General features: G+C 36.3%; 1 protein-coding gene across 1 annotated transcript in view; it reads right to left on the minus strand.

The window, feature by feature from the left end:
• The window catches only part of LOC122746851, a gene marked incomplete at its 5' end in the record, with an annotated part of 468374 nt that extends 442260 nt beyond the window's left edge, over window positions 1-26114 (minus strand). The window contains 2 exons of the mRNA XM_043992893.1: window positions 25570-25746; window positions 26042-26114. Coding sequence (XP_043848828.1) covers window positions 25570-25746; window positions 26042-26114 — 250 coding nt within the window. The remainder of the gene's footprint in view (window positions 1-25569; window positions 25747-26041) is intronic.
• Window positions 26115-26604: the final 490 nt, after the last annotated feature.

The following is a 26604-nucleotide window of genomic DNA, read 5'->3' on the forward strand; positions in this document are numbered from 1 at the left end:
TAGAAACCAAGAATCAATCAAACAAATTCAAAAGAATGAAAAAATAGAAGAAAATGTAAAATGCCTCATGGGAAAAAAAAATTGACCTGGAAAATATACCCAAGAGAGAAAATGTCAGAATCATTGGAATACCTGAAATCCATAATCAAAAGGCAGACCTGGACAGTATCTTTCAAGAAATTATCAAGAAAAACTGCCCTGACATCCTGTAAAGAAGGCAAAATGGGCATTGAAAGAATCCATTGATCACTTCAGGAAAGAGTTCACAAAATACGAACTCCATGGCCAAACTTCAGAACTATCAGGTCAAGAAAACAAATATTGCTAGTGGCCAGAAAGAAACCATTAAAATATTGGGGAGTCAAAATCAAGATTATACAGGACTTAGCAGCTGCAAGTTTAAAAGGTTGGAGATCGTGGACATGGACATCCCAGAAGGCAAAGGAGCTAGGACTACAACCAAGAATGACTTCCCCAGAAAAATTAAGCATAATACATCAAAGGGAAGTGGTCATTCAATGAAATATGAGGATTTCAAGCTTTCATAAGAAAAAGACCAGAATTAAACCAAAAATTTGATCTTCAATATCAAGACCCAAGAGAAGCATAAATAGGTTAAAAAGGAAAAGAAAACATAAGGGATTCAATAGAGCTAGATTGTTTACACCCTACAAGGGGAAATGATACTTGTAATTCTTTTTTTAAATTTTTCAGTGAGGCAATTGGGGTTAAGTGACTTGCCCAGGGTCACACAGCTAGTATGTGTCAAGTGTCTGAGGCCATGTTTGAACTCAGGTCCTCCTGACTTCAGGGCCAGGGCTCTATCCACTGTGCCACCTAGCTGCCCTGATACTTGTATTTCTTAAAAATTATATCACTGATAGTACAGCCAGATAAATATACATAGATAGATGGGACAGGCACAAAATGAATTTGAGGGAGTGACATAAAAAATAATTAAGGGATGAGAAAGAGGAGTACACTGGATGCAGAGGGAAGCGAGAGGTAGAATGGAGTAAATTATTTCATATGAAGAGGCAGAAATGACCTATTATAGTGGAGTGGAGGATGAGAGGGTTTGAAATGGGCGATACTTGAACCTTATTCTCTTCAATATTAGTTCAAAGAGGAAATAATATACACAAATCAGTTGAATATAGAAATCCATCTTACCCAACAGGGAAAGAGAGGAGGAGATCAAGTAAAGGGAGGTGGGACTGACAGAAGGGAGGGTATATTGGGGGAGGTGGTAGACAGAACCAAAACACTAGTGAGGAGAGAAAGGGTGAAAAGAGAGAGAGGATAAACAGAAGGAAAAATAGGATGAAGGGAGATATACAGTTAGTAATCATAACTGTGAATGTGAATGGGATGAACTCTCTCATAAAACAGAAGTGGATAAAAGAATGGAATAAAAACAAGAATCCTACAATATGTTGTTTACAGTAAACATACTTTAAGCAGAGACACACAGAAGGGGCTGGAGCAGAATCTATTATGCTTTATCTGATGTAAAAAAAAATATTTAAAAAGCAGGGGTAGCAATCCTGATTTCTGACAAAGTAAGAGCAAAAATAGGCATAATTAAAAGAGATAAGGAAGGAAACTACATCTTGCTAAAAGGTACCAGAAACAATGAAGCAATATAAATAATAAACATATATGCACCAGGTGGTATAGCATCCAAATTCTTAAAGGAGAAGTTAAAGAAGAAATAGATAGCAAAACTATGCTAGTGAGGGACCCCAAATGTTCCCTCTCAGAACTTGATAAATCCAAACAAAAAATAAACAAGAAACAAACTAAGGAGGTAAATAGACTATTAGAACACTTAGATATGGCAGACCTTTGGAGAAAAAATGAATAGAAAGGAATATACCATTTTTCTTAGCAGCACATGGCACCTACACAAAAATTGACCAATTATTAGGGCATAAAAACCTCAAAATCAAGTGTAAATATTTGGAAAAATTAAATGTATTCTTTTCAGAACATAATGCAATAAAAATTACATTCAGTGGGGGCAGCTAGGTGGCGCAGCAGATAAAGCACCAGCCCTGGATTCAGGAGGACCTGAGTTCAAATCCAGTCTCAGACACTTGACACTAGTTGTGTGACCCTGGGCAAGTCACTTAACCCTCATTGCCCCGCAAAAAAAAAAAAGAAAAGAAAAGAAAAAGAGAAAGAGAAAGAAAAAATTACATTCAGTGAAGGGCAGTGGAAGGATAGATGAAAAATTAATGCAAAACTAAACAGTCTAATCCTGAAGAATAAATGGATCAAAGAACAAATCATAGAAACAATCAACAATTTAATTAAAGAGAATGACAACAATGAGAAAACACACCAAAATTTATAGGAAGCAGCCAAAGAAGTACTTAGGGAAAAGTTTCTCTCTCTAAATTCTTATATCAACAAAATAGAAAAAGAACAGATAAATTAAGTGGGCATACAATTAAAAAAAAAACTAGTAAAAGAACAGATTAAAAATCACCAATTGAGTGGAAAATTAGAAACTCCAAAAATCAAAGGTGAGATTAAAAAGACTCAAAGTTTTTTTTAAAAAAATCTAAATAAATTTAGGAGTTGGTCTTATGGGGAAAAAAAAGATAAGCCATTGGTTAATTTGATTTAAGAAAAAAGAAAGAAGAGAACCAAATATCCAGTATCAAAAATGAAAAGGGTGAAATCACTACCAATAAAGAAGAAATTAAAGCAGTCATTGGGAAATATTTTGCACAATTATGTGCCAGTAAGTTTGACAATCTGAGTGAAATCAGTGAATATTTATGAACATATAAATTACTCTAACAGATCAGGAAATAGAATGCCTAAATAATCCAGTCTTAGAAAAGGAAATTGAACAAGTCATTAATGAACTCCCTAAGAAAATTTCCAGGACCAGACAGGTTCACAAATGAATTTTACCAAACATTCAAAGAACAATTAATTCCAATACTATATAAACTATATGAAAAAATAGGCAGAATCCTACCAACTCCTTTTATGATGTAAATATGGTACTGATACCTAAACAAAGAAGAGCTTAAAAACAGAGAAAGAAAATGATAGACCAATTTTCCTAATGAATATCAATGCAAAAATTTTGAACAAAATACTAGCAAGGCAACAACAGCAATATATCACAAGAATTATACACTATGACCAGGTAGGATTTATAGCAAGCAAGCAGGATTGGTTCAGTATTAAGAAATTACCAACATAATTGACCATATCAAAAACAAAATCAATAGAAATCATATGATTATTTCAATAGATGGTGAAACAGCCTTTGACAAAATACAGCACCCATTCCTATGAAAAACAATAAAGAACATAGGAATAAAGGGAGTGTTCCTTAAAATGATAAGCTATAGTTTGTTTTGGGGTTTTTTTGCTGGGCAGTGGGGGTTAAGTGACTGGCCCAGAGTCACACAGCTAGTAAGTGTCAAGTGTCTGAAGCAGGATTTGAACTCAGGTCCTCCTGAATCCAGGGTCAGTGCTTTATCTACTGCACCACCTAGCTGCCCCCTCATAAGCTATTGTTATTGTTGTTTGTCCATTATCAAAGAGTGAAATAACATCTGGGTGATGTCACCACTTGCACTGAATTGGATTTAAGTGAGGCAGGGCTGTGCAAGGTCACCAATCTCACTCTTTCCTGGAGAGTCTTCTGGGTGTAGTAGTAAGATATATATCAGGACAACTAGAAATAGCCCTGGATGTTTAAGGCAATTGGGGGTGACACAGCTAGTAAGTGTCTGAGGTCAGATTTGAACTCAGGGTCCTCCCAACTTCAGGGTCAGTGCTCTATCCACTGCACCACCTAGCTACCACCAAAATGATAAACATTATCTAAAACCATCAGCAATCATTATCTGTAAAGGGGATAAGCCTTCCCAATATGATCATGAGTGAAAAAAGGAAGCCCATTATTACCACTATTATTCAGTATACTACTAGAAATCTTAGTGGCATAATGTTAGTAATAAGAGAAGAAAAACAAATTAAAGGAATTAGAATAGGCAAAGAGGAAACAAAACTATAACTCTTTGCAAATAATATGATGCTATACTTAGAGAACTCTAGAGAATCAACTAAAAAAAAACACTACTTGAAATAATTAACAATTTTAGCAAAGTTGCAGGATATAAGATAAACCCACATAAAACATCAGCATTTCTTTATGTGACCGATAAAGCCCAGCATCAAGAGATAGAGAAATTCCATTTAAAATAACTGTAAACAATATAAAATACTTGGGAGTCTACCTGCCAAGAAAAACCGAGGAACTATATGAAAACAATTACAAAACACTTTTCATACAAATAAAGTCAGATCTAAACAACTGTAAAAAAAAGTCAATTGCTCAAGGGTAGGCCAAGCCAATAAAATAAAAATGACAATTCTACCTAATCTAATTTACTTATTCAGTCCTATACTAATCAAACTACCCCAAAATTCTTTGATAGAGCTAGAAAAAATAACAAAAAGGCAAGAACATCAAGGGAATTAATGAAAGGAAAAATACAAAGAAATTTAATTAATTAATGAAAGAAAAAGTACAAAGAAAGGTAGCCTAGCTGTACCAGATCTCAAAGGATATTATAAAGCAGTAATCATCAAAGCTACCTGGTACTGGCTAAGAAATAGAGTGGTGGATCAGTGGAATATAGTAGGTACACAAACCACAGTAGTCAATGACTATATTAACTTAGTGTTTGATAAACCCCAAAACCATAGCCTTTGAGATAAGAACTCACTATTTGACAAAAGCTATTGGGAAAACTGAAAAACAGCAGGACAAAAACTCGGTAAAGACCAACATCTGATACTGTATACCACGTTAAGGTGAAAATGGGTGCAAAATTTAAACATAAAGGGTGATACCATAAGCAAGGTAGCAGAGTCTACTTGTAAGATCTATGGGGAAGGTAAGAATTCATAACCAAAGGTAGAGCGCATTACAAAATGTAAAATAGATCATTCTGATTATATTATCATAAAAATCTTTCGTACAAACAAAATCAATTTAACCAAGATTAGAAGGAAAGCAGAAATCTGGGAAACAATCTTTACAGCAAGTGTCTCTGATAAAAGGCCTCATTTCTCAAATATATAGAGAATTGAGTCAAATTTAAAAGAATGTAAGTCATTCCACAATTGATAAGTGGTCAAAGGATATGACCACGCAGGTTTTAGATGAAGAAATCAAAGCAATCTATAGGCATATAATCCATAGGCATATGAAGAACTGCTTTAAATCACTTTTAATTAGAGAAATGAAAATTAAAACAACTGAGTTATCACCTCACACCTATCATATTGGTTAATATGAGAAAAAAGGAAAATGATAAATATTAGAGATGATGTGGGAAAATTAGGATACTAGTATACTATTGGTGGAGTTGTGAACTGATTCAACCATTCTGGAGAGCAATTTGAAACAATGCCCAAAGGACAACAAAACTGCAAACCCTTTGATCCAGCAATACCACTACTACATCTGTATATCAAATAGATCATAAAAAGGTAAAGGGACATATGTAAAAATACTTATAGTAGCCCTTTTTATGGTAGCAAAATATTGGAAATTTAGGGAATGCCCATCAATTGCCAAATGGATGAACAAACTGTGATATATGAATGTAATGGAATACTATTGTGCAATAAAAAATGATGAACAGGCAGACTTCAGAAAAACCTGGAAAGATCTGTATGAATTGATGCAAAGTGAAATGAGCAGGACCAGCAAAACATTGTACACAGTATTAGCAATATTGTGTGATGATCAATTATGAATGACTTAACTCTTCTCAGCAACCTAATGATCCAAGACAAGTACAAAGGATTCATAAAGAAAAATGCTATCCACATCCAGATAAGTAACTCATGAAATCTGAATGCAGATTGAAGCACATTTTTACTTACTATATTTTCTCCTGTTTTTGATATGTTTCTGTCACAACTGTGACTAATATAGAAATATGTTTTACATGATAGCACATGTATAACCATTATCAAATTGCCTACTATTTTAGGAAGAAGGGAGAAGAGGGAGACAGGGAGGGAGAAAAATTTGAAACTCAAAATTTTGTAAAACTGAATGCTAAAAATTGTCTTGACATATAATTGGGAAAAATAATATTTTTTAATGTTATTTTGACTGGATTAGTATAAAGTTCTTAACATATGCTAAGGAAAGTGTTAGACTGAAGGCTTCAGGCTTAAATCAAGTGCACATTGAACCAATCATCAAGGTGATAACTACATTTACCTTTTGTCTCCTCCAGACAAAATACATTGAACATAAACATCAAAGAGAAGGAAGTAGTTGACTAGGTTAAGAGATTATTACCAAACTGGAATCAAAGCTGAATGGGAAGAACACATTTAAAATAATTAACACATTTGTCATACAAATCCCAATACACATTTTCAGGAGTGTAAAATGGACAATAACAGATTTGTAAAGTATCCTTTAACAAAGCTCATAAAATTTTTTTTCTTGTTTTTCTTGTTTTTTTAATATTATCGTTTCCCTTTTATTGTTTTCCAAAATATATGTAAAAACAAATTTTGACATCAATTTTTTAAAAACTTTATGTTCCAACTTCCATTCCTCCCTCCCACAAGAACTCAAGCAATTCAAAATAAGTTATACATGAGTAGTCATGGAAAACATTACCACATTAGATAGATTGTGAGAAAAAACAGTTAAAAAACAAAACTTCAGATTAAGGAATTGTCAAAGAAAATTTTTTTTTAAATGTGTTTCCATCTGTTTTCAGATATCATCAGTTCTTTCTCTGCAGATGGGCTGCAATCTTCATAAGTCTTTCAAAGTTATATTGGATCATTGCCTTGCTGAAAATACCCACATGCTTCCCAGCAGATCATCTTACACTATTGCTGTAATTTTGTATAAAGTACATTTCACACTGCTTCAGTTCATGTAGATCTTTCCAGGTTTTTCTGATAGTATCCTGTTCATCATAACCTGTATATAGTACCTTAAACTTGACAAAGAATTTTCTTCATAATAGCACAGCAAAGTAGGTACTATACATTTTGCCATTATAATCAATCATAACCATTTCCCTCCATCCTATTCCCTTCCCATGATATTTACTCTATTTTCTATCTCCTTTTACCCTATTCTTCCTCAAAAGTGTTTTACTTCTGACTGTCCCCTCCCCTGCTCTGCACTCCCTTTTTTCACCCTTCCCTCCATATCCTCTTCCCCTCCTACTTTCCTGTGGGGTTAAATAGATTACTCCTTCCAATTGGGTGTGAATGTTATTCCCTCCTTGAGCCCACTCTGATGAGGTTAAGATCTTTGAGCTAAATCTGTGTTCTAAATTTTTCTTTCTTCCTCTCTCCTCAACCCTCCCTATGAAATCAAGCAATTCAATATGTCATACTTGTGCAGTTATGCATAACATCTTCACCTTCCTTGAAAGTGTTTTGCTTTTTACTGCTCTCTCCCCTAATCTGCCCTGCCCTCTTACCCCTCCCCCTTATCTCCCTCCCCTCCAACTTTCCCTAAGGGAAAAAATATATTACTATACCCACTTGATGTCATTCCCTCTTTGAGCCAATTCTGATGACAGTGAGATTCACTCCCTCCCCCTCCCCTTCCCCCTCTTCCCCTCCCCTCCATAAGCTTTTTTCTTGTTTCCTTCATGTGATCTACCTCTCCTCAGACCATCTCTCCCCTTCCCCCTCCCCCAGTCTATTCCTCTTACCCCTCAACCCTATTTTAAAGATATCATCATGGGTTAGTTAGGTGGCACAGTGGACAAAGCACCAGCCCTGGACCCAGGAGGCCCCAAGCCCAAATCCAGCCCCAGACATAAGACACCCTACCCTGTTTTCCCCAAAAAGAACAAAACATAAATGCTTTACTGATATCATCCCTTCAGATTCAGTTCAGACCTGTGTCTTCTGCAAATTCCTTACTGAAAATGTTCTTATGAGTTTGAAGTATCATCTTCCCATAGAGGAATGTAAACAGTTTGATCTTTTAATATCCCTCATGAAGTCTTTTTCCTGTTCATGCTCCTCCAGGGTCTTGTATTTGAAAGTCATAAAATATTAATAAAAGATTGGGTCCCTAACTTCAAGATAAGTATGTCTATACTATGTTAATCTGTCTAGATTAACACTTCCTAACCCAAAAATGGAAGAAAAGGATTAACAATCTTAGAGGACATGATAATCAAATTTAAAAAAAAATACTGGAAAAAATTTGGAATAGACTTACATCAATTTACCAAGGAAAGTCAAGCTTGATATGAAATACATGCCACTGAATTTGTGTAGGGTAAGCAAAAGTGGTTTACCTCCAGATGGATCCTATGAAAAGCTAAAGATCAAAGCATAGAATCAAACTATAATCTCTGCGTGACAGCTGTAAAAATTCAGCCAACAATATGCTGACAAAGAAGCATTCAATAAATATCTGGGTCATGCACATTCATTTGTGGAAATATAAGGATTTATGATAACTAAACGTTAGTGATTGCCACCAGAAATTGTAGATTGATTATATTTAAGGAGCCCAGACATAGCCATCAATGTAGATTGTGCAAGCAAATGGTACAAACTGCAACACATCACTGTTATCTCTAAAAATTTTGTCACTTACTTAGTAACACATTAACTGGTGTCTAGAACCCCAAAGAAAAAGGAGGTAACTGCCCCCTGGAGAATCCACCTGCCAATCCAAGAAAGATCTGGGTAAAGTAGACCTGAAGGGGTGCTTTTGTCTAATTTAAAAGTTGTTGAGGGGGCAGCTAGGTGGCGCAGTGAATAGAGCACTGGCCCTGGAGTCAGGAGTACCTGGGTTCAAATCCGGCCTCAGACGCTTAACACTTACTAGCTGTGTGACCCTGGGCAAGTCACTTAACCCCAATTGCCTCACTAAAAAAAAAAAAAAAAAAAAAACAATAAAAGTTGTTGAGGCAATATAGTGTCCTAGAGAAAGGAGGTCTTGGAGTTATAAAGAACCAAGTTCAAGTTTTCCCTTTCAAATCTACTGGTATCTACTGAAGAAGTAATTTAACTGATCAGTAATGTAGACATTTATCTAAGGCTAGAGTTGTAAAGTATGTTCAGATCTGCTATAATAAAGAGAGTTACTCACTAGGAGTTTCATATAGTGATGAAATCACAGATACAAGCATGAAAAAAGAAATGTGGAAATTAGGGGAATCTCTCACTTCCAGATGAGGGTCATATTTAGGATATGGAATTCAGTTTGAGATCGGAAGGTATTTTGTCATTTCCTTTATTCGCTTCCTTCAAATCTTTCAGTTGAACAGAACTGTTACTCCTGATATACAAATGAAAAATTTAGATAGGCAAGTAAAAAATTTATCCCAATGTACACCAAGTTAGAATTAGGGCAGAAATTTATGTAATTTGGCTTGTCATTCTTTTTGGTTTTTTGTTTTTGTTTGTTTGTTTTTTGCAGGGCAATGAGGGTTAAGTGACTTGCCCAAGGTCACACAGCTAGTAAGTGTCAAATGTCGCATTTGAACTGAGGTCCTCCTGAATCCAGGGCTGGTGCTTTATGCACTGTGCCACCTAGCTGCCCCCAGCTTGTCATTCTTTTTTTTTTTTTTTTTGGTGAGGCAATTGGGATTAAGTGACTTGCCCAGGGTCACACAGCTAGTATTAAGTGTCTGAGGTCGGATTTGAACTCATGTCCTCCTGAATCCAGGGCCAGTGCTCTATCCACTGCACCATATAGCTGCCCCTTGTCATTCTTTTTAAAAAGTTATTCTGGGAAGTCTGCTAGCATCCTTGTTATACACAAAACTTGTTCCAAGGAATCCAGTTGGCAAGCCCTTCATTTCTGAATCTTTAGTTCGAGTTCTTTAGTGAAACTTAAGTCTATACTATACTTATGTAACTTTATATGCCAAATATGAAAATGCTTAAAGTATGTGGTCAATTCACTACAATACATCAAACCCTAGTAAAAGGTGAACTGCACTGTGACTCAGAACACTTATTTATAGTCCTTATTTTGCAACTACCTTGCTAATGAAGCTCCAGAAAGTCATTTTGACTCTGAACCCGTTTTCTCATCTATAAGATTAACTAGATAATCTTTTAAAGTCTCTTTCTAGTTCGAAAATAATAATCTTAGGGGAAAAAATCTAGTTCTCATTCTATTCTCTATTTATAAGCTACTTCCTACTAGTAAATTAGATGCTGAAGAGGTACATTAACTTTCAAGGTATGTGGGAGTCATGTCTTGCATGACTGCTACTTCACTTTATCCTGGCAAGTACTCCATAGCCCTGATACAGGATGTGACACCCCAGTAGCTTGAAAATCCCATGAATGTCTCTAACCACCTTATGCACTGCCAGGAAGAATAGAACCCAACACTTATAAATGAAATGTGAGTACTTAGAGACTATTAATATTAGTTTTCTTTTTTTTTAATGGCCTAAAAATAGTCAGAAGGGAATCAGTTTCATTACAAAGTTTAAAGCCCAGCTGGCTACATTATCCCAAGTAAAGATAATTTTAATTATAAGTGATTTAATAATGGAGATATTGTTTTTGAAATTGTGAAGTGAGAGATGTCACAGCCAGATGATTCACATTTTTTTTCAAATTTTGTCATTTTTTATTTTAAAAACTGTTCAAGTCTTTTCATTAAGACAGTCAGGCATTATTTCACAAAGGCAATTCAGGGATTACAGTCACAGAAAAGAAAGATGGAAACATTGAGCAGACAGAAACCTTAAAGATCAGCATTCTAACTCTTATATTTTAAAGATCAAGCAAATGAAATGTGGAGAGGTGGAATAATTTGCCCAATGTCACACAGCTAGTAATTTGCAGCCAAGATCCAAATATGATTCTTACTTAAAATTCAGCACTCTTTTCACTATACCATATTAAGGGAATGATATGACATATAGGCAAACACCATATTAGAACTGTTATATGCATGATGATTGGAGAAGTAGGTTAATTAGTGACTTCAAAATTCATGTGACTTACAAATAATATAATTTCCTTATCCTTTTAGGGCAAGGGGTTCTGTCTACTTTAGAACAAGGTAGTTTCATTTTTGTTATCTCAAAATGCAAGTAAAAGTCTCTCATATATTTTCTGTTTGCAAAAAAAGGGAAATTCACATACAAGAATTTAGTATGAAGTATGTAGAGGTTAGTCAGTCAACAAGAAATTATTAAGTGCTTACTATATGCCAGACATTCTGTGCCAGGTTAGCATACATAGTCTTTGCATATAGCATAACATCCTGGTTCTAAGAAGTGTATTTTCTGATAATAATTAACCAGGAAATATCTCTCCCCCCCCCCAAAAAAAAAGTAACACTTTTTGCAAATATTAGATCCAATCAAACCACAGATTTGGGGATAGCATTCTACTATAAAACTTTAATGTGAATTTTCATTGGTAAGGTACAATTTCCTGTTCTAAAAGTAACAACCTCATTTAAGAGTTTGCATGATTTACTTTAGATGTGATGAGCATACAAAATATACTAACAAATAGGACTTGCCAGCAACAAATGCCAGCCACATCAGTAGACCTGGATTTTAATCTTGGCTCTGCCACTAACTAGTTGTATGAATTTGGGAAAGTGACAGTTCCTTTAGATCTCACTTTCCTCAGCTATAAAATGAAGGAATTGTACTAGATAACCACTAAGGTTATCAAAAATTCAACTTAAAAATTCTGTGATTGATTACCTTTTTTGCAATTATATGAATTTTTATTAATGACATTGTGATTTGCATGGCAAATATAAAGAAGGGGGGAAAGGATTCTATATTAATAGTTGAGCATATAAATTGTTCAAATATATATTTATCATCCCAGAACTTTAATAACTTAATTTTGAGCTGACCATAATAGACTATCTTTAGATTTAAAGAAAGTTAATATGCTGGACCTAGAGAAAATAATTTATGCTTCTTTAATACTAATCAAAAGCTCCAAAGCATTAGATAATAAAATGATTTCTATAAGCTTCCTAAAATACCTGGTTATAATCTTTTAGAAAATAAAGAATGGAATAGAACAATATAAGAACATTTTGGGGTAATTTTTTTTACATAACCTCAAATATATATATATATGTATATGTATATATAAAAGGTAAATTTGTCTCATTTAATTACCTATACAATAAATTCTGCATGTATGCATAAAAAGAAAACTACAATCCCCTTGAGAATGATGTTACCATTTGCAAGATGAGTGTATAATAGCATTTTTTTTCAGAGTGTAGGAAGCACTCAGTGAGGGAACCCCACCCACCCAATGCAGATAAGTACCTTCTCCACAACTCACAGTTTTAATTAGTTGCCTGGGGCACTGAGGCATTACTTGTCCAGAGTCACACTGCCAGGATGTCTAAGAAACATAATTTGAACCCAGATTTTCCTGACTCCAAGGTAAGCTATTCACCACTCTTTGTGAACTAGTCTACTATAACTGTAGGAAATCGATGTGACTGCTACCCAAGAATAGAAATCAGGACTTGTGGATTTTCCTGGCCAGAACTCATATGCAAAATAAATTTAATCCAAGAAATTCAATCTGAAAAGTATTTGAAAAACCCTCAACAGGGAGCAAGTGCTGACTTGACAAGAACAACAGCTTGGATTAATTAGTCTATCCATAATATGAAACACTGGTCATATAGTCTGTCATGTAAAAGAAAGTGACGTTGACTTTACTACTCCACAGAACATTTCACAGATTTTTTAAATCTGCCCAGTCATTTATCAGATGAATCAGCAGAACACTGAGCAGACATGTGGAGGATACATAAACAATTGCATATGATTATGGAAATCAGGGAATCAATGGCCATACTCTAGTAATACAATAAAACATTTTAGCAAACCATTACTTTAAACTTAGTGTGGCCTGATCTTAAGAGCAAAATTTTCTAGCCAAATACAAATACAAGCAGAGATTTGTGAAGGCAGACAAAATAGTTTTCATGAAGAAACCACTGGATGTATCTGTAAGTTAACTACCTCAGATGCTTCCCTGCATGAAAAGTGTCAGGATAGTAGAATTGATTATATTGATAAAAAAATGACTCTGAGTTTTCTTTCTGATAAACAGATCATATAATCATAGATGAAGATCTAGAAAGGACTTCATAGACTATCTAGTGTAACTCCTTTATATTACAGGAGAGGAAACTGAGGCTTAGTAAAATTAAGTAACTTGTTCAAGGTCATAGAGGTAGTAAGCATCAGAAATGGGATTTGAACCCAGTGTTCTTTTTCACAAATTAATCTCTCTGAGTCTTGCCATTAAAATCTATTGTTCTGGGGGGCAGCTAGGTGGTGCAGTGGATAAAGCACCAGCCCTAGATTCAGGAGGACCTGAGTTCAAATCCGGCCTCAGATGCTTGACACTTACTAGCTGTGTGACCTTGGGCAATTCACTTAACCCTCATTGCCCCACACAAAAAAAAAAAATTAAAAAATGTCTATTGTTCTGCTGGGGGACCTATAAGCATAGATTCTCAGTGGAACCATGGGAAAAGAACTAAAGTGAAGTATCCCTATACTTACTGATAAAAAGCAGAATTTGGGGATGGGAACAGGAATGAAGAAGAATACAAGAAGGTCTAATCTTCATTCTTCAAGCTTTTGATCAAGTCAGTACTAAGGAACAGCTGCTAAGATGAGTTATCTGAAATTCAGGCTGGTCAAGTCAAATCACATAGCATGTATTAAGTGTATTACATGCCAGACATTGCACTGATCCAAATTTGTATATCTTTTAGTGTTCTTTTCTTTTACATTATTGTGGTAATTGTTTATAATGCTTTCTGGGTTCCATTTACTTTGTTTTGGATCAGCTCAAATAAGTCTCCCCAAGTTTCTCTGAATACTTTATATTTGTTTATGCCTTAAATTGCAATAATATTTCACTGCAATCTCCACAGTACTTGAATTGTTTCTTTCTGGCTACTTGTAATATTTTCTCCTTGACCTGGGAGCTCTGGAATTTGGCTATAATATTCTTGGAAGTTTTCATTTTGGGATCTCTTTTTTTTTTTTTTTAAGTGAGGCAATTGGGGTTAAGTGACTTGCCGAGGGTCACACAGCCAGTAAGTGTTAAATGTCTGAGGCCGAATTTGAACTCAGGTACTCCTGACTCCAGGGCCAGTGCTCTACCCACTGTGCCACCTAGCTGCCCCCTTGGGATCTCTTTCAGGAGGTGATCAATGGATTCTTTCAATTTCTATTTTACCTTCTGCTTCTAGAATATCAGGGCAATTTTCCCTATTTCTTGGAAGATGATGTCTAAGCTCTTTTTTTTTTATCATGGTTTTTAGGTAGTCCAATAATTTTCAAATTATCTCTCTTGGATCTATTTTCTAGCTCATTTGTTTTTCTAAGGAGATATTTCACATTGCCTTTTATTTTTTCATTCTTTTGGTTTTGCTTTATTGTGTCCTGATTTCTCATAAAGTCATTAGCTTCCATTTTCTCAATCCTAATTTTTAAGCAATTACTTTCTTCCCAGAGCTTTGGACCTCCTTTTCCATTTGGCCAACTTGGTTTTATAAGCTATTGGCTTTTTTTTTCATGACTTTCCTGCATCTCTCTCATTTCTCTTTCCATTTTTTTCCTCTACCTCTCTTATTTATTTTCAAAGTCCTTTTTGAGAACACAACGTATTAAAAAAAAATGATGTCCAAATTTGTTTTTACATGTAATTTGGAAAATAAAATTCTAAACATTAAAAAAAGTCCCTTTTGAGTGCTTCTATGGCCTGAGACCAATTTGTATTTTTCTTGGAAACTTTGGATATAGGAGCCCTGACCTTGCTATCCTCTTCTGAGGGTGCACCTCGATCTTCCTTATCACCATAGAAACTTTCTAGGATCAGTATTTTTTTTTCTGTCTGCTAATTTTCCTAGCCTATTCCTTGACTTTTAACTCCTTCATAAAGTGGAGCACTGCTTCTAGGATGCACTGTCCCAAGCTTCATGGGGTTCAAGGTGGTACAATTTAAGGAGAGGCATGTTCACTACTCCCCTGGCCTGTTCTCTGGTCTGCAAGCAACCACAGACTCACTTTTCTGCCCTCCAACCCAGGACAGAATTCTGCTGTACTGTTGCTACAAGCTCCAGCATGCCTGTACCTTTCCCCAACCTGAGCAGCCTCCCAAGTCTGCTTCCTGGTTCCAAGCATGGGCAAAACAACAGAGGTCCCCCCTCAGCACCAGCAGAGACCCCTATAATCTCCCTCTGGCCAAGTGCTTGACCCCCTCACCATTCGTGGGCTGAGTTCCAGAAACAGCCACTGCCACAGCTGATCCCAAGGCTCCCAAGGCCTGATTCTCTGGGACAGCATGCCTGGGGCTGGATCTGTGCTGGCACGGCCTATAAGGGTCTGCACACCCCTCTCACCCAGGTACAACAGATCTTTCCTGCCAACCTTCTGAGCCATCTTTGGCTGGAAAATGATCTCACCCTATCTTTTTGTGGTTTCTGCTGCTCCAAGAATTGTCCTATGGCATTATTTAAAGGTATTTGGAGGGGTCTTGGGGAGAGCTAAGGGAAATCACTGCCTTTCCTCTGCCATCTTGCCTCTGCCCCCCCCAGAAGCAATATTTACATTTTAAAAGGGATCAAAGCCTAATATTAAAAGGACATGTCCTGACATTAGGATTCAAACCTTATAACAATAAGAAAAATCCCATAGAGGTACTGGGCTCTAATTTGGTCCACAGAAATCACAGAGGTAGTCTACTTATTTCATTTATGTATAAGACCATACTAGTATGTATATTACATTATTTTGGTAAGTGACCAATTTGGGAATTGACCCATTTGAAATTGTTAATCCTTTGCATAATTATGTGCATTTTCCTCTAGTTGCTTCCCTGATAACACAGCTTCCCAATTATTCAATTATTTTTTTTAGGGGACAGCTAGGTGGAGCAGTGGATAAAGCACCGTCTCCTGAGTTCGAATCCAGCCTCAGACACTTGACACTTACTAGCTGTGTGACCCTGGGCAAGTCACTTAACCCCTATTGCCTCGACAAAAAAAACCCAAACAAACAAACAAACAATTATTTTTTTTAAATCTCTGAACAATTTTGGGTTAAGGAAAATTAATAAAAAGGGGGGAAGGGGCTTAAAGTAAATAGAGAGCTGTATTCTGAACATCTGATTCTTTTTGACTTTAAGCCATAAATAACTAATTTCAGTTTAAGAAAAAAAATCTGTATTGATACTATTTTTAAAGATGATCATTTGAACTAATTTTAATAGTACCATGGGGAAAATACATAGCTCCCAGATTTTAACGAGATCTCCATACACATAATGGCGAATGATAAACATGTGTAATACTGTTTTCAGTACCTTTCAATTTAATGTAATATGATGATCTGTAACACAAAATATTTTTTTTAATTGTAGGTATTTGAATATCATTGTTTCTTTATAAGACCTGAAATTAAACATCTTATTTGCAATAGAATGGGGTTTTTGAGTCTTTAAAAAAAAAAAAAAAACAAGATTCATCAAGGAAGGAAATCTATAATGGAATAAGAATTTTTGCTCTGCAGAAATGGCTATGTAACCCAGTCCCTACAAATGCCTGGTTGGATCTTTAGTAATTTCTAAATGCAAGCACTTAATACTGATTACTATCATAAGTATTACCATATTGAGTTTAATCTTCAATTCTTTTTATTCTACCTGCTTTACCTAGTCTGTAGTAACCCAGCTCCACCAGCTTTTCTGGGCCTTTAGCCCTTGGTAATGACTTTCCATGAAATTCTCATTCCCCTGTTCTCTACCCTGTACCTGTATATGTGCGCGCGCGCACACACACACACACACACACACACACACACATCCCTTATGTACAGAGACCTGAAGCCAGAGCCTTTTTGCCTTAATTCAGCGTCAGGTCTTCCAGAGAGACTCTTAGTATAGTATATTGGAAGTAGCACTAGTTATAGGGTCAAAGGTCAGGGTTTAAATCCTGCCCTGGTATTTACTACCTGGGAAGCCTGGGGCAACTCATTTATCCTCTCTGGTCCTTGTCTTCTCATCTGTAGTGAGGAGGTTTGATTAGATGGTCACAGAGATCCCTTCTAGTTCAGGTCTATTATTCTCCAGATTTTCCCCTTTGGGCCTAGAGGTAGGGCAGAAATTAAAACTCCAGTTCCAGGGAATGGTGAATACACTAACTAAAAACAGTTAAATCTGAGACTTCAAGAAGAATTTTAATTATACATGAGATATATTTATAAAGGGGACAGCAAGAGTCCATTACCAAGGCCAGGCTTCCTCTCTTTTATGCAAAATAGAGAACCTTTTCTTATGTAAACAAATATATTTTATAATTTTTGGTACCCAGGATTATGAAATCCTTAAATATGATCTGAAGACAAAACAAATCTTTGGAGGAATATTAGGTTATATGAAACAGTAATAATTAGACAACTAGATGGCTCAGTGGATAGAGGCTCTGGAGTCAGGGAGACCTGAGTTCAAATTTGACCTCAGACACTTACTAGATGGATTACCCTGGACAAGTCACTTAAGCTCTGTTTGCCCCTCGAAAAAGAAATGGCAAATCACTCCAGTATCCTTGCCAAGAAAACCCCATGGACAATATTGGCATGATATGGCATTCACAAAGAACTGGACATGACAAAGGCAGCTAGGCAGTGTAGTGAATAGAGCACTGGGCCCAGAGTCAGAAAGAGTCATATTCATGAGTTCAAATGTACTATAAATGTAATCCTGGGCAAGCCACTTAATTCTGTTTGCTTCAGTTTCTTAAAAATATTTTGGAGAAGGAAACGGCAAACCACTCCACTATCTTTGCAGAGAAAACTCAAAATGGTGTTACAAAAAGTCAAACAAAACTGAACAACACTGAGGGCACCTAGGTGATGCAGTAGAAAAAACACTGGGCTTAGAAGCAGGAAGACTCATTGTTATGAGTTCAAATCTAGCCTCAGACATTTGCTAGTTGTGTGACCCTAGGCAAGTCACTTAACTCTGTTTGCCTCAGTTTCCTCATCTATAAAATGAGCTGGAGATGGAAATGGCAAAACACTGCAGTATCTTTACAAAGAAAATGCCAAAACAGGGTCACAAAGAGTAGGATGCAACTGAAATGACTGAAAAACAAAAATAGCAATTAGCCACTGAAGAAAAAAAGCAACACTCTAGAATATTCCAGAATAAAAGTAAATCAGAGATAGAGACAAGGATGATATAAAAGAAGACATTGAGATCCTTCCTGTATACCTGAGCTCTCTAGGGCATCCTCCCCTTGATTCTGTCAGTGTGGGTAGAATAATGATAATTACCAAATTCTTAACATGCATCACTGAGCTAGAGCTTGATGGGAACTCAGAGGCCAAAGAGTACAATTCCTTCATTTCACAAATGAGAAAACTGAGGACAAAGGAGGATAAGGGACTTATTCAAGGTTACATAGGCACTAAGCATCAGAGGTGGGGTTTAAACAGAAGCCCTTTAATTTCAGAGCCAATGTTTCCACATTGCCAAGTACCTCTTATATAATAGTCAAGATACTCTTTATTTATGAAAAGACAGAAAACAAGCCAACAACTATCCTGTATTTCTCTATCATCATTTCCAATGACTGTCCTGTCCAATATAGGGAGGAATTGTCATTCTTTACACTGGAGCTGGAGCTAGATGTGTCCTTGCTATCCCAAGATAAAATTTGGAATGGATTTTCTCTGGATATTGTGAACAGGGGGTAGTTGTGTTTTCAAGGGTGATGTCAGGATCCAAAATACCTTGAGAAGAAGTGGAGTGAAGTGGAAAAACACTACTCCTATAGCCAGGCAATTACAGTTTGAATCACAGCTCTGGAATTCTAGCTCTGACTCTAAATAGGTGTGTGAGCTTGGGCAAGCCACTTAAAATTATCTAAGCCTCAATTGTTATCATCTTTAAGATGGGGGTAATATAACCACAATGGGCTACTGTGTGAAAAGTGTTCTGTTCAACCATAAAGTGCTAAATAAATGTGAGTTGTTATTTTACATAAGCATTTTCATCTATGTTGTAAACAGTCCTTTGTGCAGTAGCTTGAGAGATTAACAGTCATTTGTAATATTGTTTCCAGAAAGAAATATAGTTTATATCATTACATTTCCAAATAACATAAAATACATTAAAAGAACTTTAAAAGAACTTTTGAAATAAACCATCACCTAGCAAAATCTCTCTGTAGCTCCTCATAGCAACTGTGCAAAGGCAAGCTAAGAAATATTTAGGTGTGATATACTGGGCTCCTCATTCCTACTATGGATGAAATCATGAGTTCCCAATAGTGATAAATTTTTCTTTCCCTTTGCAGTACTGAACTAGTGTGATCTCTCAGAGGTATTGCAATGATGTCATAGATTTTTTAATGTTTTAATGTTCATAAAACTGTTGTTTACTAAATGCTACTCTGCTTCCTAGAAAGTCACAGAATCTCAGTTTCATAGGGACTAAAATGGATATATTGTCGAGCAGAGGAAAAAAGAGCAATATAGTTTAAACACTGGTACCATTTGGAAATCATTGAAACTAGCAATATGACCGAGCATTAAAGACTTTGTTAGCTTCCTCACACAAGTATCAGTATGCGAGCTTTTGCCAATTCGAGGAAACCATTTGGGTACACACTGATAACAGTCTAAAGGACTTAGCAGTAGGGTCTTTTGTTTTCTTTTTACAATTGTTTTTAGCAAGAAAGTAATCACCACCAGAATTCTATCATATATGAGGAAAGGACTTAACAACAGTAAGATCTCATACCACTACCCACAAATTTTGGATTTAGATTTTTTTCAAAGAGGTGAAAACTGATGAATGAATTCTGAGACTGTGTGTACATAGCTCAATTCCACAGACAATAATTCAGTAATTTACACCCTGACAAGTGCTAAATTGAATGTCAATAGTCAGAAACAGGTAGCAATTCTGGCTAACTATGGGTTCAACAGGCATTATGGGACAAGGGACCTGTGAATTTAAAACCTAGTAATTTATATGGAAGGGGTGAAGACGATTTAAAACTCACAGGGAGCAGAGTCACTTGCACAAGAAAATGCAGTGAAGAGTTTGGTATATCTTCTGTGTGGAAAATGAAAAGAAGTATAATGTCATAGCTTTGAACTAGACTTACTTGACCAGATACCTTTTGGAAAGTGGGCAACTGGTGGGGAATCAGCTACAAGAAAAAAAAAAGTTTTACAAGCTATGTGTGATACAGACCTCAAAGAAGGTGCATGACTCCTGGAGATTCAAGTTCTGGCTCCCAAAAAACAGAAGCTGGACCTATGCTTTGGAAAATTCCATCAAACTATAATAGATCTCCCGTAAAGTATGAGAAGATAGACCTATTGATCCAAGACTATGAAATCCCATTATGGTTCTAGATGCTTGAGCTAAGAAAAAAGTCTCTGGAGCTGAGATAGAACAGATTCTACTGGGCCAAGATAACAGCAGATGTATATAGGACATATGAGACCTATCTATGCTCAATGTATAAAATAAAAGTGCTAACTTGATCAGCATATCTGAAAAGCTGGTGGAGGGAAAGTGACTTACACAAGTTACAATGGATCACAACAGAAGTGTCAGGACTTTCTGGTCAATAAACAAGTTGATATAAGATGTTACCCAGTGTGATTGGATATGAGGGTATATGTGTGGCCTCATAGTATCCACTAGAATAATGTCTGTAAGATGTATAGGCTATTGGTGAAAATAATACACTATCCAATAACTTTAAATATAGCTTCTATGACATCCAAATATGTATTATGTATGTGCATCTTTAATATGATTCTGCATGTATATTCCCTATATACTGGAGATAATTTCATGTAACCATGCTATCTTTAAGTTATTGAACCTTCAATTCTTGAGGCATCTATTCGAATGTCTTCTTGATTTCTCTGCAACATTTGACATTTTTGTAACAGTTATATAAAATCTTTAGGTACTTAAATGCATACATTTTGAGCATCCTCTCCTCCTGAACTATGGGTTTTCATACATTATTTTGAACTATCTTTCTGACCAATCTTTCTCAGTCTCCTTTGTTGAGTCATCATCCATGTCACACCCATTAACTATGTATCTCCTAAGGCTCTGCCCTGGGCCCTTTTCTCTTTGAGATCTCTCACTGGGTTCTTTTCTTAGTTCCCATCCATTCAGTTTTCAGCTCTATGCAGATAGGGAGCCATCTCCAGTTTCCCTGATGTATATCTTGCCACTGGACCCATATGGCCCTGGAAGAGAAAGTGAAGGAGGTGACTCCGCACAGCCCTGCCTCACTTAAATCCAATTAATTCCAATTTATGACATCACTTCCCAATGTCATGTTCCTCTTTGAGAACTAAGTACAAACAAGAACTATGCAGATTACTCCCAGAGCTATTTGTATAATTCTAGTCTCCCCTGTGAACTCTAGTCCTGTCTCCTGGCTATTCAGAACTGCGACCATTTAAGACACAATATGTACAAAACAGAACTCGTCCTTTCCCCCAAGTATATTCATCCTCTGAACTTTCCTCTCACTGTTGAGAGTACCACTATTTTTCTGGTCACCCAGGTTTTGAGTTTTGATGAAATCTTTAACTCCTCATTCTCATTCCCCCCTCCCTCCCACCTAATCAGTTACAAAATTCTAGGTCTTTTATCTCAATATTTCTTACACCTGTCCCCTTCTATCCACTCATAGCACTACAATCCAGTTCTGGCCCTCACTACTTTTGGAGGTTTTTTTTTTAACCTAAACTATTAATCAAAGTGGCTACTTCTTGTTCCTCAAACAGGATGTTTTACCTCCTGTCTCCATGACTTAAACTGGCTGTCCCTCATGCCAAAGGTGTACTCCTTCACCACTTCTGCCTCTTAGAATCTCTGAAATGCTAGCTTCTACATGAAGCCTTTCCTGTTTCCCTTATTCACAATGGGCAGCTAGTGCCTTCCTTCCCAAAACTACTTCATGGGTTCATTTTATAGAAAATCTGAATTTATTTTCATATATACCTATTTTGTCCCCCATTAGAATGTAAGATTCTTGAGGACAGGGACTATTTCAAGTTTTTCTTTCTATCTCCAATACTTATCACAAGACCTAGTATATAATAGACTTAATAAATGCTTGTTGGTTGGTTGATTGATAAATAGTTTATTCCAGTTCCTAGACATAAAAGATAAAAACAAAACAATGTTTTCTCACAGAGTGTTTGTTATTCCACTAGAAAAAAAATAAAATGGATGTAAATAAATAAATATACAATATATGATGATTATATACAAAGCCATTTTGGTTTGGAGACCACTAACAACTGGATCAAGAAAGGCCTCAGTATATTTATGTGTGTGTATGCATATAAATACATAAATATTTTTAAAATATTATAAAAATGCCAGATATTATAGAGAAATCAAGAAGTATGGGGATAATAGACACTCACCAGATGCTTCATGAATTGAATGGAATTTCACAAAAATAGGAGGTGGCCTTTCAGCTGCATTTTGAAGGAAACCAATACATCTACATAATACCAATACATAAGATAAAGGAATAGGAAATTCCAGGAATGGGATGGAGACAGGGAAAGGATGGGGGGTGAGAGACTTTATAAGGAAATAGAGGCAGGAGATGGAATATTATGCAGTTATATATTATATAGAGTGCATTAAGGGGTGGGGAGAAGGGGTAGAAAAAAATGGAAAATTTAAATGATGCCAAACTGTAAAAAGGTATAAATGCCAAATGAAGGTATTCCAAATTTTATCCCAGGGGCAATGGGGAACTAGTACATGTAAGAAGTATAATTTGTATTTGTTTTTATTTTTATTTTGGAGAAAACATAACAAGAATGCCTGATAAGGAAACGTCTACCATGCCTCATCTCAGAGTGCAATCATTTCATTCATTTGCAGAGAACAAAGACTCCATTTTCCATGAGTTCATGTGCACATATAGGAGATATTGAATAGAGAGAAACAGAAGCTTGTGGAAAAGAGCAAGGGGATACACAGGGGAAAAGGACTATAATAGCATTATCCAGGAATAGGGAACCATTAGCCACAGAGGTTTTAGCCTCCTTGACAGATATAGAGTGCAAGTAAAACAGAGTAGAGTAGACATTCTGGTTTTTGTGGAACTGTGAGTAGGTAATCTAAGCAAAAATCCTGTACTCCCTTCACTGAAAACCCAAACCCATTATTTTTTAACCTACAGAGACACTTCCTAAGATTTTTTTATCAGTTAATAAATATTTGGACAATAATGAGACTATATTCACTGAAAATGTGGACAGTTCTTTTTTTTTCTATTGTTTAACTTCATATTTCTTTCCTGAATAAGTAATGCTCTATTTCTAGATCTATCAGTTGCCTTTGGCCTTTAATAAGGCCTAGAACAGGGTGACTTTACCAGTAGTTAGCTTTAGAAGTTCTTAGATTTTTCTTAAGTGCATAGGAAGAAGGTGAAAAACAAGAAAGGTGATTTATCACAGAAAGTTCCTACAACAAGCAGGATAAAAGACTAAATTCTCGGGTGTTCTTCCACTGAACTAACTGGTCTCCTCCCTGAGATTTCCTTGTTCATTGACTGTCCTTGCTAAAGCTTTCCTTATGACTTTTTTTTTTTCCTTATGACTTTTTAAGTGGACAAGTCTTGACTCCCTGGCCCAGTCCTAGTCTTTCCCTTCCAAAGAGAGAAACCAATTGGTTAAGCTTACCTTGTATAATGATCTCTGCCAGCATAGTCAGAGAGAGAGAGAGAAACAGAGACAGAGAGACACAGAGAGATAGAGAAAGAGAGAGACAGACAGAAACAGAGAGACAGAGACAGACAAAGATAGCCCCTCCTACTACTTTGAATCAACAACCCTAAAGCTGCTCCCAGAACAAGTAATGGTCACACTCAGTACCCTTTCATTGGACTCTGTAAGATTCAAGACTTTTGAAATCCGAGATTACTAAAAAGACCCTCTAAGGCTACAGACATCAAAATTGCATGCATACACACTCACACAAGTGGGGGCACACACAGGTGCCCGCACACATGCACGATGCCCTGCTATTCAGTAGCCTAACAAGATCAGGAACAGGTGGAAATAATAATGAGGCCAGGTTACTGGGAAGAGCAGTGATCACATCTGTACCAGCTCATGCCTCATTACTTCAAAGATTATTCTATCCCAAAAAGCTGCTTGCTCCATGCTTGCTGTAGTGACTTCGGGTGCTGAATGAGAAGGGCAAGAGGACAGACAGACGATTAAAATAACTGCTACTTTAGCAAATAAAAAAAATCCCTTTCCTTCTTGGAAACTTGGTATAAATCATACCTGAACTTGAAAATGAATCTGCCATAGGGCAGACTGTAAAAACGTGAAAAGTTCAGATATATACTGAGGGGCTGACAATCTCTTTGCATGCACCCTGAAAAGTTTTAGGAGTCATCACAGGGTTGTTGTTGTGTTTTTTTTCTATCAACCATGCCTAAAGTACATTTTACTCTTTCCCAAGGAGAATAGTATAGTTAATAGACTTGCTGAATTTAGAGTCAGGCAGACCTGAGTTCAAATCCCACCTTTGCTGACTACTAGCTATGTGGTCTTGGGTAGATAACTTAACTCTCTGAGATTCAGTTTCTTGAGATTCCTTTCTAACTCTGAATCTTAGAGCCTATGAAATTATTGACCCCACTTTCAGAAATGCAAATGTCTCAACTTTTTTTTTCCTGGAAATGTAAACAGATGATCCCTCCCATTTAAACTACTGGAATTTTGTGCAATTGATACTTGGATTCCATGGATTTGTATATAAAAGTATTAAAGAGCTCTACAGTATCATAGCCCATTCCTCTACAATAAGAGTTCTTAACTTGGGATCCAGGGATGTCTGTAAACTTGAATAGGAAAAAAATTACATCTTTGTTTTTAATAATCTCTAAATGAAATATACCATTTATTTCCATTAAAAAATACATGCTGAAAAAGAGTCCACAGACTTCCAAATGAGTCCATGACATGCAAAAACATTAAGAGCCCCTGCTCTGAAGGGCTTCCTCATATTGGAGCAGCAGGCTCCCAGAGCCTTGAAAAAAAGGTATGGATTAATGCTCTTTTAAGTGGATGGTTGGGCCCTTAAATGTCACTGCCAATACTGAATCCCAGTTCATCCCTTCCACACTAGAATGCTGTGTTGCAAGAGAAGGTAACTATCCCCTCTGTGAATAATCAAAGTCTTAAACATGAAGTAGTTTAGTGAGGCAAGGACTCTTCCTCCAACCACTTGCACAAGGACAACTATCACCTGGACAATTTTTACGAGGACTGCGGATCCCTAAAAGTTGAGGCACAATGTATGTCAACATCCCTCATTTCCTCCTAGAAGCATGTGTAGGCAAGCTGGGCTGGAATGTGTGATGCTAACTGTGGAATGCCCAGGTTAGATCAGAAACACAGTAACTGTCACTCAGGGTGAACATAATCAAGATTGAAATCGCACCTCTTGGTTCAGCACAGGCCTGCAGCCGGAGTTTCTGTGGGTGAGCTGCAAGGGTGCTATCTGGCTTGTCATGTTTAATAACTTTCTCCCCTGAAGTCTGATATGCTGAAAGATCTGTACTGCTGATGTTAAAAGCTGGATTTTCGATGCCTTCTGTGGTTGCTCCATCTTCTTTTGCTGGAGAAAACAAGGAGGTCAGAAGAGCACATTTTTACCAAAGTGTATTCCAATGACAAGCAGAAAATTCCTTCTAGTAATTCCTTTGCTCAAAGACTCAAGTGTATCGTCCTCAAATGTCGCCAAAACAGAATTAGGTTAAAATTAACTCTTAAGAAAAAGAATAAATGATTAAAATAATTACAAATTGCACCCTGACAAGCAAGAGCAAAATTTCGCCCACAGCCATTTGTCTGTAATTAGTTAATTAATCCTTACACAAATTATGAGCAATAACTCATCAAGCAAGGCTCACCCATCAGAAATTCAGCCGACTTGGATTTCTTCTGCTTAGTTTGCTTCTGAGCCTTCTGCTGGAACTTCTGGAGGGAAATTGTTAAATGAATAAATTAGCTAAAGAATGAAGATCATCATTTATGATCCACAACTAACACAGTATTTTAAATATGGGATGGCATTGAAATGTCATTTAATTTGTAGCTCTCCTAAAGGGGTCAACCACTAATTGAACAACAGCAGTGGAAGAATTAAATAAAATGGGATAAGAAAAGTTAATATAAATGCCAAACGAAGGTCACAGTAAAATACTTAGGTTTTTTATCATTTTTAATTACTGCAAAGAACCCTTAACAAATGAAGAGCCCTAGAAAACTAACTTGCATTTTGAGTTGAGTATTCAATAGAGCTAGGCTACTGCTCTGTTTCTTTGAGGGTGAACTAGATGTACCAAGTCAAAAACTTTTTATTATTCTATGTTTAACTCTCTCTTCCATAATTTTCAGGATTTTATTATGACCATCACCAAGGTGGTAAAGAGCAAAGCACATGTTTTTATATACAACCATAAGTTTAGGGAAA

Source organism: Dromiciops gliroides, chromosome 1 (assembly GCF_019393635.1).
Source record: "Dromiciops gliroides isolate mDroGli1 chromosome 1, mDroGli1.pri, whole genome shotgun sequence".
Classification (NCBI taxonomy): domain Eukaryota; kingdom Metazoa; phylum Chordata; class Mammalia; order Microbiotheria; family Microbiotheriidae; genus Dromiciops; species Dromiciops gliroides.